The sequence below is a fragment of the Mangifera indica genome, chromosome 18, assembly GCF_011075055.1.
Source record: "Mangifera indica cultivar Alphonso chromosome 18, CATAS_Mindica_2.1, whole genome shotgun sequence".
In the NCBI taxonomy this organism is placed as follows: Eukaryota; Viridiplantae; Streptophyta; class Magnoliopsida; order Sapindales; family Anacardiaceae; genus Mangifera; species Mangifera indica.
The window spans coordinates 8,753,077-8,771,808 of record NC_058154.1 but is presented as its reverse complement, the minus strand read 5'-3'; the positions used below and the strand labels follow the sequence as shown (position 1 = coordinate 8,771,808).

Here is an 18,732-nt window from a genome sequence, read left to right as displayed (position 1 = left end):
CAGTGGTCTCTGTAATACAGATGTTGAGTCCCTTGCTTGTCCAAGAAATCAACCTACGGGGACGTGTGAAACAAGGAGTTGAAGACATCAAACTTGAACTGGAGAGCATCAGATCTTTACTCAAGGATGCTGATAAAAGAGCTGCACAAGAAGGAGGAGCAGGGAGAAATGAAGGTGTCAAAACTTGGGTGAAACAATTGAGGGAACAAGCTTTCCGAATTGAAGATGCCATTGATGAGTACAAAATGAAGGCAGCAAGAATTCCTCAAGGCAGGTGTCTCATTGGTCACATTCATAAGGCCTGCTACTTCGTAAAGATGTTGAAACTCCATCATGGAATTGCCACTGAGATAGAAGATATCAAATTATCACTTTCCGAAAGAAAACATAGGGGAGAATTCTACAACTTCAGGTACATCGATCAAGGTTCAAGCAATGGAGGGAGAAATGTTATCCCTCATGACTCTAGAGTTGGTTCTTTTTTCATTGAAGACGCTGAGGTTGTGAGTATTGGATCTACTAAAGAAGAATTGATTAATTTGTTAGTTAACAAAACATCCAATATTCAGCTAGTGATTGCGATCGTGGGTGAAGGAGGTCTTGGCAAGACCACTCTTGTCAGGAAAATTTATAACGATGATGCAATGAAGAAGCATTTTGATTGTCAAGCTTGGATCACAGTTGGGAAAGAGTAGTTAAAGAAAAATTTACTAAGGATAATTGTAAAAGAACTTCATCGTAAAATGGGGTCAGCTCTATTGGAGGTAGATACAATGGAAAAGAGGGATTTGATCATGATGTTGAGGGAACACTTAAAGGACAAGTGTTACATGATTGTGTTCGAGGACGTGTGGAAAATTGAATTTTGGAAAGATGTAGAGCATGCCTTACTTGGGAACAACCAAAATAGTAGAGTAGTGCTAACAACACGAAATAAAGCAGTGGCTGAATTTGTACCATTCTCAATGGTTCATATTCACATGCTTGAAACCTTGTCTTCAAAGAATGCATGGGAACTTTTTTGTAAAAAGGCATTTGTCTCTAATAGTTGTCCTCCAAACTTGAAGTAGTTATTTGAACAAATCATTGCAAAATGTGGAGGTTTACCTCTTGCAATTGTTGCGGTAGCTGGGCTTCTCTCAAGAAAGAACAAGATTGTTTTGGAATAGAGAAATATACTTGATAATTTAGGGTCAAAACTAAGTAGTGATTCCCGTCTTAAAGATTACAATGAAGTTTTGCTTGAAGGTTATTAAAATCTCCCTCACCATCTCAAGCCATGTTTTTTATACTTTGGTGTGTTTCCAGAAGGCTATGAAGTTAAATTTGGAAGATTAATTTGCCTTTGGAAGGCTGAAGGCTTTGTCCAAAGCAACAACCACCTTCAATCTAAGCATTTTGTAGAAGAATACTTGGAGGAGCTTATTGATAGAAACTTGGTTCAAGTTTTAGAGAGAACAGAGTCTGGACGAGTTAGATTTTGTAGAGTTCATGATATGATGTATGAGATCATTCACAGAAAGAGGGAGGAATGCTATTTTTGTCTTTTCTCAAATGAAAGAGACTTGAATCACTTTTGTAAAACTTGGCGTATTTCAATACAAGAACGCATTGATGAAGTTCTAGAGAGCATAAAAAATTCAAAAATTCGTTCCGTTTTTCTTTTCGATGTAGGCAAATTGCCCAAGTCTTTCATGACTACACTTGTTACTACTTTCAAGCTTATAAAGGTACTTGATTTTGAAAATGCCCCTGTAGATTCTCTTCCTAATGGGGTGGGAAAACTTTTTCATTTGCACTATTTAAGTTTGAAAAATACTAAAGTGAAAGAACTTCCCAAGTCCATAAACATGCTTATCAACTTGGAGACTCTGAATTTGAAATGGACACCCATGTTGGAGTTTTCAATTGAGATCAAGAATCTAAAACAATTGCAAAGTCTAATATTTCAACAGATTAACGATGAAGGACCTTGCCATAATTTAGTGAAAATACCAAAAGGCTTTGGGGCTTTAACAGAGTTACAAAGCCTACTTAAAGTGCATATACATTCTGAAGCACTTAAGGAGCTCAAGATGCTGACACAGTTGAGAAAGTTGAGGGTTAATCTTGTATATAGAGATGTATGGGATTTGTTTGCTATCGTTGAGAATATGGAAAACTTTGAACGGTTGAGTGTGAGATTGTTGACAAGTGGAAAAGAGATTGTTGATTTAGAATCGGTGGCTTCTCCTCCTCAATGTCTTGAGCGGTTGGACTTGGGTATGTATATCAAGAAGCTACCAATTTGGATTTCTGAACTTCAAAATCTAATCAGATTAGAATTGATTTTGGTTGGATCAACCAATGATTTGATGAGAGACCTTCAAGCTCTGCCTAATTTGTTGGTGTTTATTCTCACTGTGAGAGACTATGATGAAGAATTGCATTTCAAAGAAGGCTGGTTCCCAAAGCTCCAAGTGTTGTGTCTCTATGAATTCATAGAACTGAAACGGATGGTGATAGAGAAAGGTGCAATGCCTAGTCTTACAGAGCTTCAGATTGGATCATGCCCATTGTTGAAGGACATTCCAACTGGAATTGAGCATCTCAGAAACCTAAAGACACTTTTATTTGATATGATGTTGAAGACAGTTTATTGCATGATAAAAGATGACAACTGGGAGAAGCTCACTAATCACATTTCGGAAATACGTGCCTCTTATAACGAAACACCCAGGAGATATAATTTTTTCAAGATTACATTTTTGTCTTCTCTTTCAGCTGAAGATTTTGAGCAACTTCTTAAAGATATTAATTACAAGTATTACTAAATCAACAGGTCAGTCTCGTAAACTTAAATAAATTTTTTCTCTAGTATTAATTTATTAATTGACAGATGAGATGTGATTATTTGCTATGCTTTTTTTTTTTTAATTGTACCTATGAAAATATTGAACATAAAATTTTTCAAATTTAATCCAAGTTTTAAAAGTTATCTGAAACTCTACATGAAATCTACAAATTTTTTATAAAGAATCCTTTCTTTGTTTAGGTTATGCAATCCAAATTTCATAGTTTAATTCCTCCTATAAATACTATAAAAATAAATTCTAAAAATCATAAAGAAGAGAATCCTCCATGTTGAATTTAATATATGTGACAGCATGTAAATGTTTTTAAAAATTCCTAGTCTAGGATTACTTATCAATGAAATATACAATCTTTTCTGATGACTATTTGTCTTTTATTTACCATGAACAGATGATGAACCTTTGACTCATCTTTTCCTTAAATAAACAAGTCTTGTTTAATATTGTCAGTATGTAATTTCAACTATATGATTGTGGACTCAATTATTTGATTGTGAACCATGTAAATTCTGTGTGTCTTTAATCGATTGCTAATTACCATTGATTTCCTCTAGTGTGAGTGTGCCGGTCAATTCAGAGTTTCATACACATAATTTATGTAACATTCATCATATGACTCTTTTCATGTATTGTCACTTTGAATTCCATACTATATGCACCTGAGCTTCTGGTAACCCAACTGGATAATCAAGTGTATGCAAACAACAAACATTAAAGTTGGACCAAACTTAAAAATTTTGGAGTCTAGAATAGATACTCACAGACCACAGACAATGAATCAAAATATTCTAAAATATTTTGACAAAATTAAACTAGACATTATAAAATAATTCTTCTAGTATTAAAATAATAGGTGATAGATGAGATGATACATAGCCATATCAAACTCTTTCAAAGTATTTTTGTAAATTTTCTAGGCAAGGGAAAGAGTTTTTTATTTTTATAATTTTTATAAAACCCAAAATTTCAATTATTTTTTAGACATGAAGGTTTTCAATAAATTTGATCTCATGTTAAAACGATAAAATATGAATTTTTTTATCTTTTTTTTTATGTTGAAGAGTGAAAACTGTAATATAGAACTTCCAAAGTATTTTTGTACATTCTCTAGACAAGGGAAATAATTTTAACTGAGTATTGTATTTATTCTGTTGCCAAAAAACAGGTGGAAATTTCATCAGGCTGAGAATGTAGCAGTGAATCATCTTCTCCATTGAAAACAAATATATGTATTTGGCTATTTATTTTTGTGTGATCAGTGTGTAATATCTACTATTTGAACTGCTTGTGTTAAGCTTACTGTTGGCACTGCCTACAGATATTAATTGCTTCCTATGTGATCTTTGTGTTAAAAATAAAGGAAGCAGTGTGTATTTGAACTGTATTTCATGACTTATTTGATAATTTCATAAACTTTGTGTGCAATAGGGAGGTCATTTAATCCCTGCCTGAAGTATTTATTTTTTTTAATGCAGTAGGGACTCAAGTGGTAAAATATTGATTTTTTTTTTTTAATGAATTAGTATTTGTTGGGCATATTTATTGAAGAAATTTAAATATTATGGGTGCTACTGTTAGAGTTAAGCTTTGTTAATAGACAACTTTGTTAAAACCTGAAAGGCAAGGAAAAGAAAAGGCCTTTGAGAGAGCAAAGAAGTCCTCTGTTTTACCCTGTTTGCATCGAATTGCATTGCTTTGGAGTTTTGAAGCGTTTTTCCTTTTGTTAATAGAATGGTCTCCAGATTTTCATTTGATGATTCTTGCTTTTCTTAAATGTGTAAATTTGGAATGTCTCATTGAGAATACACAGATTACGCTATGGATAACTCATGAGACTGACTTGAATTCGATTACATTTCAACTACCTAACCAGTGATGGCTCAGTGACTGCCTATGATTTCTCAGATAGGATGTGCACGGTAATGTTTGCCTCAAATGAATGAGAGTAGCAGAGTCGAGCCAATGTTTTGAAACATATGAATCTGCTCGACTTGAAAATGCTAAAAGCTTATTCATCACTCATGCATAGCTTTGACTGCTGGGCCCACAATTTGTTAAAATGTGGCTGGTATTTGAGGAAAAGTTCACTTAAAGTTCTATGATGGATGGAACAGTTGTTTCATCATAGGTGAACAGATGTTCTAGGCAGCAAAACAACATAACAGGGTTGTTATTGTTCTAGAGATTTAGTCGTTGTCAGTTCCGAAATCGTTGTAGTTGTTCTATACGTGACAATTTATGACAAGAAGAATAGGAAAGTGAATGAGTTCGTTCTATACAAAATGCGAGCAAGAAAGTGTGAAAGGAGAGTTCCATCCTTGAAATGTCTGCTCCCTTAGATGAAACTGAAGTATTTGGATTGCGGTAAAATTACATTTTAGGTTTCACTATATAATGGAAACCCTAATTAATAAAATGTAATGAATTTAGTTTTTTTTTTTTTTTCAGAAATTAATAAACTTTTGAAGGCACCTCAACTAATCTCCGTCGGTAACAGAATTAACAGCCTGTGAATCTGCACTACTTGACAATGCAGAAGCTCATCCATCAATCATGCATATCTTTGACTACTAGGTCCAAAATTGGTATTAAATTTAATCTCATCCATCCATCACTCATGCTTTTCGTCTTCTCAGACGAAAACGAGATCTTCATAGGTCACAGTTCCGAAGGAGGGGAGAGAGATTGCTAGAGCATAGTGATACGTTGGGGACTCTTTGTCGTTGGCGATGGTGCCAAATATTAAAAAATAAACCCTAGGGAAAAATATTATTTTTTAAAACTTGGTTTAGGGAAAAACCTTTTAGTTTTTAGAGTTTAGGGGGGGAAAAGGAGATTGAATTTTAAAGGGTTAGGTTCCGTTAACTTTAACTATTCATAGATGGGTATTTGACATTTTCAAAATTAAGGGATGAGAACTTAGAAAAACAAGATAGTTTGGGTGGGAATAAGTCATCTTGCCTAAATTTAAAAACAATGCAGTTATAAAAAGGCCAAAGGACTATTTCCCACCAAGGTATGTTGATTTCCCAAGTTTCCTCCAATTAATTTTGAAAATCTCATTTACCCATCTATGAATGATTAAAATTAAAAAAACCCTAACCCCTTAAAATTTTATCTCATTTTCCCCCCTAACCCCTAAAAACTAACCATTTCTCCCTAGGTTAAGTTTTAAAAAATAGTATTCCCCCCTAAGGTTAAGTTTTCAATCCCCGACACCAAATCAGATGTCATAGCCCACAATGAAGCTTTCCAGAGGCATCACCATGCTCCGACAGTCTCTCTTCCCTCCTCTAGAACGTTGGTTGGCTGAGATTTGGGACTGAAAAGTTGAAGAGCTTCGTCCGACGAAGCTCTCTGTCTTCCCAGACGAAGACAACGACCTTATTTTCATCTAGAGGACGATCGTCTTCCCAAAAGAACACTTTTGGGAAGATGAAGAGCTTCATCTCCCGATGAAGCTCTTCAATTTTCTAGCCCAGATCTCAGTCGACCGACGTTCTAGAGGAGGGAAGAGAGACAATCGGAGCATGTTGATGCCTCTGGAAAGCTTCATCGTCAGTGGAGTTGGATTTAGCGTTGGGGATTGAAAACTAAACCCTGGGGGGGAGGAATGCTATTTTTTAAAACTTGGCCTAGGTGAAAATAGTTAGTTTTTAGGGGTTAGGGAGAGAAAAAGGGATAAAATTTTTATTTATTTTTAATATTATAAATAAAATAATGATTTTGCCCTTTAAACTGTTAATTTAAATAACTCATAGATGGATAAATGAGATTTTTAAAGTTAACGGAGGAAAACTTTGGAAAACAACATACCTTCGGTGGGAAATAGTCCTTTGGCCTTATAAAAATTAGGAACAAAAGAGCATTCAAAATATAGAACGGTGTCAGCAAATCTGAATAGAAAGACTGATAAAGCAAAACCAAAACAGAACAAATAAAACTTGGAAACACTATGCATGGCTTATCCTTTCATTTGAGTGACATTAAATCAGAAAGTGCATTCGAATTTATTATAATTAATGATCCCTGCATGAATTATCCTTTCATTTTCTTCTACAATTCATTTGTGTTTCCCCAGATAAGTGAATTTAAGGGAGCTAAGAAAACTAAGAGACCTGTCTCAGGTAATGAATCTAACCAAGAGTTCTGTGGTGTATATAAATATCTTACATAATTTTCTTCTTCAATCAAGCTTGCGGAAAAGTATGCAAACTATGGAAGGGTCTCATGTAGTCAGTGAAGAAGAGAAAAAAAATAAAGCATTATAGCAGTGCCCACCAAATATTACTGGTGGGCGAGGGAGACTTTTCAATTCCAGCATGCTTGGCCGAGGCCTTTGGTTCTGCTGCCAATATGACTGCAACTTCTCTTGACTCCAGAGGTATAAATCTTTCCACAGACTCAGAAAACAGCACCTTAATTGAATCCTGCAAAGTTACAACGAAGTCCTCCACATTTGATTCAAGCATTTTCACCCATATACTCTGATAGATATTTCAATACTAAACATTTCTGCCAATCATATTTCAACTATGACAGAAAAGTAATCGAAATTCAAAACCCTAGCACAGAGAAAGCGAGACAGTGTGTGGTAAAAGTCTGAAAGATGAAGAGGGAAGAGAGGGGGTTAAATCGATAGTAAAATAACATTGTTTATAGAGTAAACTTAGGCAAAAAGTCAATAATTTGTAAATTAAATATAATTCGAGGAAATTCAATAATTCATAGCCTTTAAAAAAAAAAAAAACTACTAGTTTTACAGCAATTCTAATTTTTAAAGTTTGGGAGTGTTTTAAAAATTTTTAACATATCCTTTAAAAAGAACAATTATATTTTCAATTTGAGTTATGAATTTCAACCAAATTTGAGTTGAATTAAACTGTACTGTTGCTAACTCAAGTTTTATTTGGTTTAAAAAACAAATCGAATCTTTACTTTTGAAACCAAGTCGGGTTGGTTTGGATGAGCTTATTTTATTTACACCTAAACTAGATTATAGACCTTAACCGTTTTTCAAATTATTCAAACCAAATAGAACCCAACCAGAGTCAAACGTTATTTTTGAATGATTTGGTTCAATTGTTTGGTTTGGTGTATTTGTAGCACTCTAAGAGCTATAAGAACGGCCTTGTAAGTTTTTTTTAAGTGAGAATTTTGAAAAGTCTGTAGTTAATTAAGCATTAATTATTATTTTTTGATGATGGAGTGGGCTTGTTTTCTCCTTTGAATGCTAGCTGGCTATGAGGCTACATATACATGTTCTTTGCTCAGATTTATACTTTAATCCTTTAGTTCATTACTACTGAGCATTTATGTTCTAACTTGTTCACTGTAATGTAATAAAGGCCACCATCACAAGAGATTTAAATTCTGCTCAAGTTGGTGAACAGTTTACACATATCATTTCTTCTGCATCTTGCTGAGTTCTTCAACTTGTAATTGTGATACATCTAATGCATTTGTACACTTGTTTATTGGTGGAAGATCTAGTTATGGGATAGTACTTTGCCTGGATCCATTTTCTCCAGATATTGGTTCCTAGTTTCTTGCACAGTTCTTGTTTTGCCGAAGTCTTCTAGTGTGATCTGACCAGTAACACTTCAAATGATGCAGATCATATATTCGAATCAACATCAACAGGCATCAAGCATATAATCATGGCCTGGTTGTGGGTGTCATGAAATCATGTCTTTTAGTTAAGAATGTGTCTGTAGATGTACTGAGTTTTCTTAGTGGTAGACGTTGTTATGTTCTTTTACTTTTGTAACAGGTTAGGCTCCTGCTTTATTTGTTTTTTTTTAAATAAATAAATTCATTTATCCAGACACAACAGATAGAGAGCTTCCGACTGTTGATGCCCCCCAGATTCTCTTATCTTTTTGCAATTAGAGATAGTTGCTTTAGTTGCTGAAAGATTTCAAATATATATTGTTGAGGCAATTAAGACTTCAAAATTGATAGTATAGAGCTTGTTAGAACTGAAAATAATTCTCTTGTAGGTATGGAGCTTATCAGAATGTCTTTTACATAAGAATTGCTTTAATTGTTTGTTAGAATTTGCATGGTTGAGGCAAATGGATGAGTGAGCATCAGGTAAGGAGGCACAAAACGAAAGTAAAGCATACATAGATACTTAACTTGAAAGCAACAAAAGATGAATGAAAAAGGAAAAATTCTTTGCCCTTCCAAGTTCCATTCAATTCCCATCTTTGTAATCATTCTCACTTGAGAAAATATATAATCCTGAACCGAATTCCCCTCTTTTCTGATGGTTCATAGACAACGTGGCTTCTTGTACTAACTTCAAGGCTGAGTTATCTTCAAGAATCAAGATTGGAAACACCTGGTTAGTTTCTTGATTCTTATTTTGTTCTTGTACTAACTTCAAGGCTGAATGATTAGTTGCACGCGATAAGAGATTATCCTCTCTTGCCTGAAGAAAGATAGAAAACTGGGACATTGAATATCACAAAGTCTTCCATTATCTCATTTATTCAGGTAACAAGTTCTACCGCTTATTGTAAGTTGATATATTTCGTAAGAGTTAAATTGATTATTCATAAATTGGTTTATCGTATACTGCAATAGCCAAATCTAGTCTTGTAGAATCATTAAGTACATCAAACTATCTATAGCATTAGTGTATGCACGTTTATCATCTCCTTCTGCGTACTAGATTTTGGATTTTGTGAAACACTCAATTTAGAGTGATGCTCTATAGGTGTTTTTACTGCCTTGGCATCATGCATATTAAACCTTTTCAGCATCTTTTACAGATAATCTTGCTGAAGCAAGGTCAGTGTACCAACCTTTCAATTTTTGGTTATGTTCATGCTTGGAATTTTCCCAACTTAAACAAAGTATTTCACATCGAAATGTAAGCTCGTCAGCCTTTTAAACTTTTCCATTTCAGCCTTGTCTTTACATGTTACTAGCACGTACAAAACAAGATAGATAAAGCAGTTATACTTAATTCCTTGAAGTAAAAATAACTATTTTGTTTGCTTTTAGTCAAACCAGATTCAATCATGAACATATCTAATTTCTTGCATGTGTGAAACATTTTGCCACCAAACAAGCTTTGAATCTGGGCGGCTCTAATTCTAGGAATTTTGGGCTTCTTTTAAAAATTCATTTGCATTTACCGTCTTTCCTCCTTTGGGCATATCAACAACTTGCCATGTTTGATTCTTCATCGGAGAATCATATTCCTGCTTCATTGCATCCAACCATTGTCTTATTTGAATTTACTGGATCATTTACTGTTTTTGGTTCCTTGTCAGTTTCTTCAGCAATTAACTTGTAGTGCATACACAACCAATTCAACATAACCGAATCTTTTAGGTGGCCTGATGGTTTTACCAACCCTATCACAGGTTAACTGATAATTCCCCAAGTCATTAGGTTGAGAAGCTTCTTTATCCACCTCATCTACAATCAGATATTTGAACTCTTACTAGAATTTTTGCTTCAAAATTTTCAACTTTCTGTACTTCAATTTCTTGCCCAAAGTAGCACCTGAATTTCCCCTTGAAGCAACCCCTGAATGTGTATCAACAAGGTCAAATTTAGATTGTTCCATCTTGGTCCGAGACTCCGTTTCAGAGTTTGTATTCCTATTAAGTGTGAGAATTTTATTCTCCTTGAAATCACGTCTCTACTGATGGTGCTCTTGTTAGCTGATAGATCCCTAAATTTATGCCTTTTGACTCCATCACGGTAACTAATAAAAATACATTTCATAGCCCTTGGTTGAAGTTTTCCTTATTTACTGAGTATGAAAACAATACACTCGAAACTCTTTTTAAGTTTTTTTAACTTACAAGATAACCTCTCTACATTTGAATTGGTGTCTTGCATTGCAACCAATGGCTAATGAAGGGGTTTATATATTTGATAAACCGCTATAAATGCAGCTTATGCTAAAAGATGACGAGAATGCTTCAAACAGGACAATAAACTTCAAACCTAGTCAAGTATAGTTTTATTCATACGTTTTGCAAGCCCGTTTTGTTGTGGTGTTCCTTTAGCATTCCAGTGCAAACTATATTGCTTTCGTTACAAAGATGTTGAAATCTTCGTTAACAAATTTGAGCCTTTTATCAGTTCTCAATTGCTTAATATAGCGTCCAGTCTGATTATGAACCATAGTTTTACACTCTTTGGTCTTTCATGAAGTAGATCCAAAACCTCCTAGTATAGTCATCTATAATATTTAGGAAATAGCTGCATCTACCTAAAGATAATTGCTTGGAAGGCCCCAAAAACATATACGTATTGCAGTGAAGACTTAGTGTTATGGTCTCCAGTACTAAACTTCACCCTACACATCTTACCATAGACGTACCGATCACAAAATGGTAACCTTTCGATCTTTTTCCATGGAGCAAATTTTGTTTGACGAGCTCTATTAAGCTTTTCAAACACCCCACCCCTAATATGCAGTCCTTTGGGATAAAATATTACTTTAATCTTAACTAACATCATGCAACTACTACAATTTAACATACATTCAATAAAATGAAGTAACTAAAATAACCTCATATAAATTATGAATCACAGAAATTAATAACATAATCCCAAGTGCCAACAATAATTAAACCAAATAAATATCCACAATGTGTTTGCATACAAATCCAAGTCTAACATGTAAAAGTCAAATCATAAACTAGACTATCAAATTACCAAATAATCATCTGAGTCCATCTATCTCTTGTGTGTAACAGTGTAACACCCCCTCATGCTTACAATTTTAAACCATAAGTAAGTCTCAAAAACTCTGGAATAAAAACATCATTTATAAAACCACAAAAATTAAGAAATACCCTTTTCAAAAATACATGACTAGGAAGGATACAAAAGATGTCCACAACATAAGAACATTCATAAAAACAACATAATTTGTGTAGCTAATACATAAAATTATAATCTACATCCATAAACTAATAAATTGTCAAAATGATAGAAATGTCTTCCTTAACTCTATGTCCACTAATCGCCACTCATCCTGCAATTATCAAGATTACTTGTACATGCACATGAAAGTAGGGGAGTGAGTGATAGAACACTCAGTAAATAGGAGACCTTACTATCAACATTTACATAATCCCTAGAATGCCCTTAACTTGACCCATACTAGCTCTGTCATCTAGAGTATGTCTCTACCCTCCCATTAGGATGATGATGGGTTTTATATCTCATATTTGTACTCTTACTAATCTTAGGAATGTCTAGGTTATGTATCACAACTCTTTTATTGAATTATGTCCTATTTGGTCACTAAAGAACCATTACCTAAATCCCTACCGATGTGACCATATCATCTTTAGGTGAAAAATCTATTATTTGAAAGCTACGTCTCATAATTGTATACTAGACTGATTAGATTAGATCAAATACAGGGATTTGGCACCTTAGTCACATGAACACTCATTGTGCAGTCCACTCGTCTACACCATTATTAGACTTTCAAACATCACTATAACTTGGCTCTATTGAGAGTTAGTACATTATTGTAGGTATAATGTCCTCCTGTAGACATGTCTTACTACAAGCAGTGTAAGGAGTTTGTACTCACAATGCCCCCTTGTAACGACTTTAAGATGTCTAGCGTGCATGCATCTCGACCCTCAAATTGCCTTAGGCTTATCTTGGCTTTCACCCTAATCACACCTCATGCTTGACATTAGCTCATCTCTTAGCACGTAAGGCACTAATGTGTACCCAAAATATCTATAATGTCTCTCAGGATTGACCCTTAAGCTGATTGCTTTGTTCTTATTTTTTTTCTTTATTTTTCCCTTCATACACGGGTGTGTTATCTAAAATACACAGGCATTTATCTTCCTTGTGTATGAGCATAGTTATCCCCTCAAGGGTGTGTCTATACTGTGCTTTATACATAGGCGTGTTTCTTTTGGAACACGGGCATGTAAATTCTCCAAATTGTACATGACCTTCTTTCCTAGTGGCTTTTCCCCAGGTAAACATTTTCCTAGTGCCCTATTCTCTAAACTTGGCTTATTTTCTCAAAGTCAACTTATCTCAATTTTCAACTACTCTACTTCTTAAAGGTAGTTTAGTTGTTTTATCCTACACATAGTCTTGCAAAAATTATACACAAGCGAACTTTGTGTCCCAATTGACTACTTGACAATCAATGCTGTCTAATAGTTATTGGATGGTAAAAAAAAAATTCAATCTAAAATCTAAGATTTGTGCACATAAAGGTGTGTCTCATACAAACTAAGAAAAATGACAAATTTACCTAATTTCACACCTTAATCTATCCCTATTAGGAACCTCTTAATCTATTATCATCTTACATTATTTCTAACTTAAACATAATGCTAAAAGTATGCCAAACATACCATAAAAGATTCAACATCACAAAGCATACATCCATGCTTCCAAACCGCACATAATCATGACCATTTCATCTACTATAACAATTACTTAACTGTAACATTATAAATTGCGTCATAGTGGCTTAAACCATCACATTCTAAGTATAATCTAATTATCACAGATCAAAGAAGCATCTCGTGTAAACAATAACATCATTTATCACTTTATCTATATACATGTACATTTTCCCATCACAAAATATCATCAACTAAGTATCATCAATTCATCATAATCCAATCATATACACATTAACCAAGGATTAATTCTAGAGGCATAAATATACATCACAACTTATACTAGAAACATAAAGAATCCCACTTCTTTAGAACGTTACTATAAAAGAATTCAAGATGATTGATGGGTCTCATTCTCTCTACCTTTTCTTCCACCAAGTCACTGGAAACTGAACACTAGAGCTACTAAGACAATGCGTAAAAGTCAGTATGAACTCTCCTCTCCTTTTACAAGTTTACATGCATTTACTTTGACAATAACGATCCCAAAAACACAACTGACGTGCTTTTTAAAACTAAAATCACGTAACTCCATACATGGGTGTGTGTCTCACCACATATGACTATGTATTATTTAATTCAAATTGCATGCAAAAATTTTCTTATCTGACTGACGTGGTAATGTGACAAATAGGCATGTCCTTTTCATGCATGGTTGTGTCACTTAAATTTCACAATACATCATTCAACTCATACTCAATCAATCATATAACCAGATACACATACAAAATGACTATTATGCCTTTAAGACATACTTGTGATTGTTACAATTCCTTTCCTCTTATTAGAATTTTGTCCTTGGAATCCACTGGAAATAGCTCAAAATGTTTTTCTCTCATAGCTTCTTCAACTTTATGGTTCCACCACAACATTTTGACTAAACAGATTTACCGGTTCTTAATCTGTTTGACTCTTCTATCCAAAATTTGAATCAATTTTCTTCTCAAAACTCAAGTCCTCTAATAATTGAATCTCCTTAATCCCTAACACATGAGAAAGATCATCAATATACTTACTCAATAACAAAAAATCGAATACATCATGAATTTTATCCATGTCTACTGGTAATGCGAGTCCATAAGCTACCTTGTTGACTTGTTCCACTATATCATAAGAGATGATATACCTGGGAGCTAACTTAACTTTTCTCTCAAACCATATCATATGCTTATAAAGGGCTACTCTGATAAAAACCTTATTACTTACAATGAACTCTAAATCTTTTCATCTTAGATCAACATAGGTTTTTTGTCAATCTTACGTTTGCTTTATCTTTTGTCTAATCACTCGTACATCCTCAATCATCCTTTAAGTTAACTTCGGTCCTAGAGATTGTACCAAGGCATCTATTTCACCTAACTAATCCTAGTATAGAGGATAATAACATCTCTTACCATAGAGTACCTTATAGGACATCATCTGAATTATCATCTAATAACTGTTATTATAGGCAAACTCAACTAAAAGTAACATTTCCACCCAACTCATTTTATAGTCCAAACAACAAACTCTCAACATGTCCTCTAACACCTAGTTAGCCCATTTAGTCTAACCATTTGTTTGTAGGTGATATGTTATACTGAATGTCAAATTAGTGTCAAACTATCTATGGAAACTCTTTTAGAAAGTTGACATAAATTGTGTGTCTCTATTTGACACAATAATCTTAGGCACCCCATGTAACCTGACAATCTCTCTCACATAAAACTTTCTTAACAGATTTATAGGGGTAGTGTCCTAAATATAGAGGAAGTACACTATCTTAGTGAATCTATGCATAATGACCCATAACTCATTATATCCACTCTATATCCTTAAGAGTCTAACAATAAAGTCCATAGAAATATGTTTCCATTTGCACTCAAGCATACTAAGACGTTGAAGAAATCTTGACAGTCTCTAGTGTTCAACCTTAACTTGTTGACAGGTGAAATACTTAGCAATATACTCATCCACATTTTTTTTAATACCTAATCACTAAAAACTCCTCGTCAAATCCTAATACATCTTTACACCTTAGGATAACCAGTGTAAAGAGAATTATGAATCTCTACAAGAGTCATCTACCTCAATTCATCAACTAGTGGAACACATACTATGCCTCTAAACTTAAGAATGTCTTTGATAATATAAAAATCTACCTCAAAGGTTGATCACTAAACCTTATTCTCTCTATCATTTTCGTTAATTGCCTCACCAGAAAATCTTGTCAGAACTATCATAGGTAAGTTGGAAATTCAATCTTCAACTATTTCTCTCTTCTACTCTCGTTTATACATTTGGATAGGATTGATCATCCTTAAAACACAACAAACATGTCAAATATAAACTAAATCCATGTAATGGCATATACAGGTGTGTGCTCTACCACATATAGTCATATATCATTAAATTCAAAAATTATACAATGTCCATCTTATTCAATTGACATGGCAATCGACACACAAGTATGACCTCTCTATGTATGGTCGTGTGTCACTCCAAATTCATATACCATTATTTTTCTCACATTCAAACAACCACACATGCATTTATCATAAAGAAATTGATATATTGCCTTTGAAACATACCTATTGGTATTAGAATTCCTCTTCCTTTATTGGAATTTCCTTTCTAGAATTTGATAGACAGCTAGAGATATTTTGCTTTCATATTTTATTCCATCTTCTAAGTAGTCATCTCAACTTTGTGGTTTCTCCAAAGTACCTTAACCAAGGGAATTTGTTGGTTCCTAAAGTGCTTAATCTTCCTATCTATGATCTGAATCAGTTTCTCTTCATAACTCAAGACATCTAATAACTTAATCTCCTTGGTCTTTAATACATGCAAAGGATCACCAATATACTTATGCAATGACAAAATATGGAATACATTATGAATACGATTCACACTCATCGATAGTGCAAGTTTTATGCTACCTTGCTAACCTGCTCTATAATCTCATATAAGTTTATGAACTTGGGAATCAACTTGCCCTCTTGAACCTTACCACATGCTTATAAAGGGCCATTTTGATGAAAACTCTATCAGTCACATTGAATTTCAAATCTATACTTCTCTAATCGACATAACTTTTTTATCAATCCTAGGCCCGTTTTATCTTTTTTCTGATCAACTAGGCTTTATCAATCATACTCTAAGTCAACTCCGATCCAAGTGATTGTACCAAGACATCTCTTTCACCCAACTCATCCTAATGTTAAAAAGAATGACAAAAAGTGCCTCATAAGGCACTATTTGAATCGTCACCTAATAATTGTTATTATCGGTAAACTCTCTTAAGGGTAACATATCTATCTAACTAGCCCAATGATTCAAATTGTAAGCTCTCAATATGTCCTCTAATACTTGGTTGGTCTTCTTTGTCTAACCATTTGTCTACGAGTGATAAAGACTGAATGCCAAATTCATGCCCAATGATCTATGCAAACTTTTAAAAGCTGACACAAATCGTATGTCCTTGTCTCTCATGCATATAGCTTTCCTAACTAATCTGTAAGGGTGGTGTCTTTAGCAGGAAGAAAATGCATTGTGTTAGTTAATTTATCAACATAACCTATAGCACATTAAAACCAAGTTACACTCTTGAGAGCCTAACAATAAAGTCCATAGATATATGTTCCCATTTCCACTTAGGCACATTCAAAGGTTAAAGTAATCTTAATGGTCTTTGGTGTTCGGTATTAACTTATTTATAGGTGAGACAATTGGCAACATATTCAATTATATTTTTCTTCATACCCAACCACTGGAAACTTCTCAAATCTTGGTACATCTTTACATTCTAGGGTGGGTGGTGTAAAGAGAATTGTGAGCCTTTAAAAGAATCTTCTACCTCAAATCAACTATTGGTATAATGCATAATTTGCCTCTAAAATTAAGAACACCATCATCTACCTGGACGTTTGTCTCAAGACCATTATAAACTCTCTGAAATTTCTACCTACGACAATCATCATTTAACTAAGTAGCTTTGATCTCCTCTACCAATGTGGATTTGATCTCCAATCTTGTTAAGGCCTCAATAAATCTCATTTTGCTTTCAGTTCAAGTCTGTTTGAATCCCTCTTTGAACTATCAACTATGATATAAATACTTGTCTACTAAGGGTATCTACTACTAGATTTGTCTTGCCCAGATGATATTTAATATCACTGTTGTAGTCCTTCATTAACTCAAGCCATATTTTCTATCTTATATTCAACTATTTCAGAGTGAAGAAATATATAAGACTCTTATGATTAGTGTATATGTTGCATCTGACCCCATATAGGTAGTGTCTCCAAATGTTGAAAGCAAATACTACTATTGCCAACTTTAAATTAAGAATGGGGTATCTAGTCTTAAAATCTTTTAGTTGTCTCGAGGCATATGTTATCACTTTGCCTTACTACATTAGTACTACTCCCAAACCACTATAAGAAGTGTCTGTGTATAAATCATACTTGACTTTATCCTTCGATAGGGCTAACACAAAAACATAGGTTAATACCTTTTTTAACTATTGGAAACTTTCTTCATAGGTATTTGACCATTAAAACTGAATTTCCTTCTTTATGATAGTTATGAGAGTTTTGCTAGCCTAGCAAACCCCTTTACAAATCTTCTATAATACCCAGTTAGACCTAGAAAACTCTAAACCTCTGTGATAGTCTTTAGCCTATACCAATCTAACATTACCTCAATGTTACTTAGATATACTGATATACTCTCTACTGAAACCATATGCCTAAAAAATGCAACTCGGTCTAACCAAAAGCCTCACTTTGAAAACTTAGCATAAAGTTACTTATCCCCTAATCTTTGTAGGGTAAACCTCAAGTGTTCCTCATGTTCCCCATGTCTCTTGGAGTATACCAAAATATCATCTATAAACATTACATGAACTTATTTAAGCAGTCATGGGATACCTTGTTTATCAAATCCACAAACACTGTAGAGGTATTTGTTAGTCCAACTGGCATCACAACAAATTCAAAATGTATATACCTCGTCCAAAAAATTGTTTTAGGTATATCCTATTTAGTTACCCTGACCTGATGGTAACTCGATCTTATATAAATTTTAAAGAATACCAATGCCCCTCTTAATTGATATAATAAATTATCAATTCTAACTAAAGGGTACTTGTTCTTCACGTTACCTTGTTTAATTCTCGATAGTCTCATGAATTCGTTTTTCTTTTTAACAAATAGGATAAGAACTCTCTAAGGAGAATGACTCGATCTTATAAACCCATTATCTAGTAACTCTTGGAGTTGCTTCCTCAATTATTGTAATTTGATTATGGTCATTCTGTAGGGTGCCTTTGATAAAGATGTTATGCTCGACGCCAATTCTATATTGAATTCAACCTTTTGTTCAAGAGTTAATCTTGATAACTCTTTTGGAAAAACATTTGGAAACTCTTGAACTATTAATGTCTCATTAATACTTAGGTTTGACTCTATCTTGTT

At 33.9% G+C, this 18,732-nt stretch overlaps 1 protein-coding gene and 1 long non-coding RNA gene across 2 annotated transcripts; both read left to right on the top strand.

The window, feature by feature from the left end:
* The first annotated feature begins 743 nt into the window (after positions 1-743).
* LOC123201673 (disease resistance protein RPM1-like) lies at positions 744-2,656 on the top strand. Its single transcript, XM_044617258.1, has 3 exons — positions 744-968; positions 1,353-2,511; positions 2,631-2,656. Exons 1-3 carry the CDS (start codon positions 744-746, stop codon positions 2,654-2,656), a joined length of 1,410 nt encoding a protein of 469 aa, XP_044473193.1.
* Positions 2,657-2,717: 61 nt separating this feature from the next.
* Positions 2,718-4,236, top strand: LOC123202180. Its single transcript, XR_006498938.1, has 2 exons — positions 2,718-2,821; positions 4,018-4,236. It is a non-coding gene; the product is annotated as an uncharacterized LOC123202180 (long non-coding RNA).
* Positions 4,237-18,732: the final 14,496 nt, after the last annotated feature.

Coding starts and splice junctions, on each gene's coding strand:
- LOC123201673 (XM_044617258.1), top strand. CDS start 744: ATGGGGTCAGCTCTATTGGAGGTAGATACAATGGAAAAGAGGGATTTG. Junction 969..1,352: donor AATTTGTACCATTCTCAATG/GTTCATATTCAC, acceptor TGCCTTTGGAAG/GCTGAAGGCTTTGTCCAAAG. Junction 2,512..2,630: donor ACGGATGGTGATAGAGAAAG/GTGCAATGCCTA, acceptor ATGATGTTGAAG/ACAGTTTATTGCATGATAAA.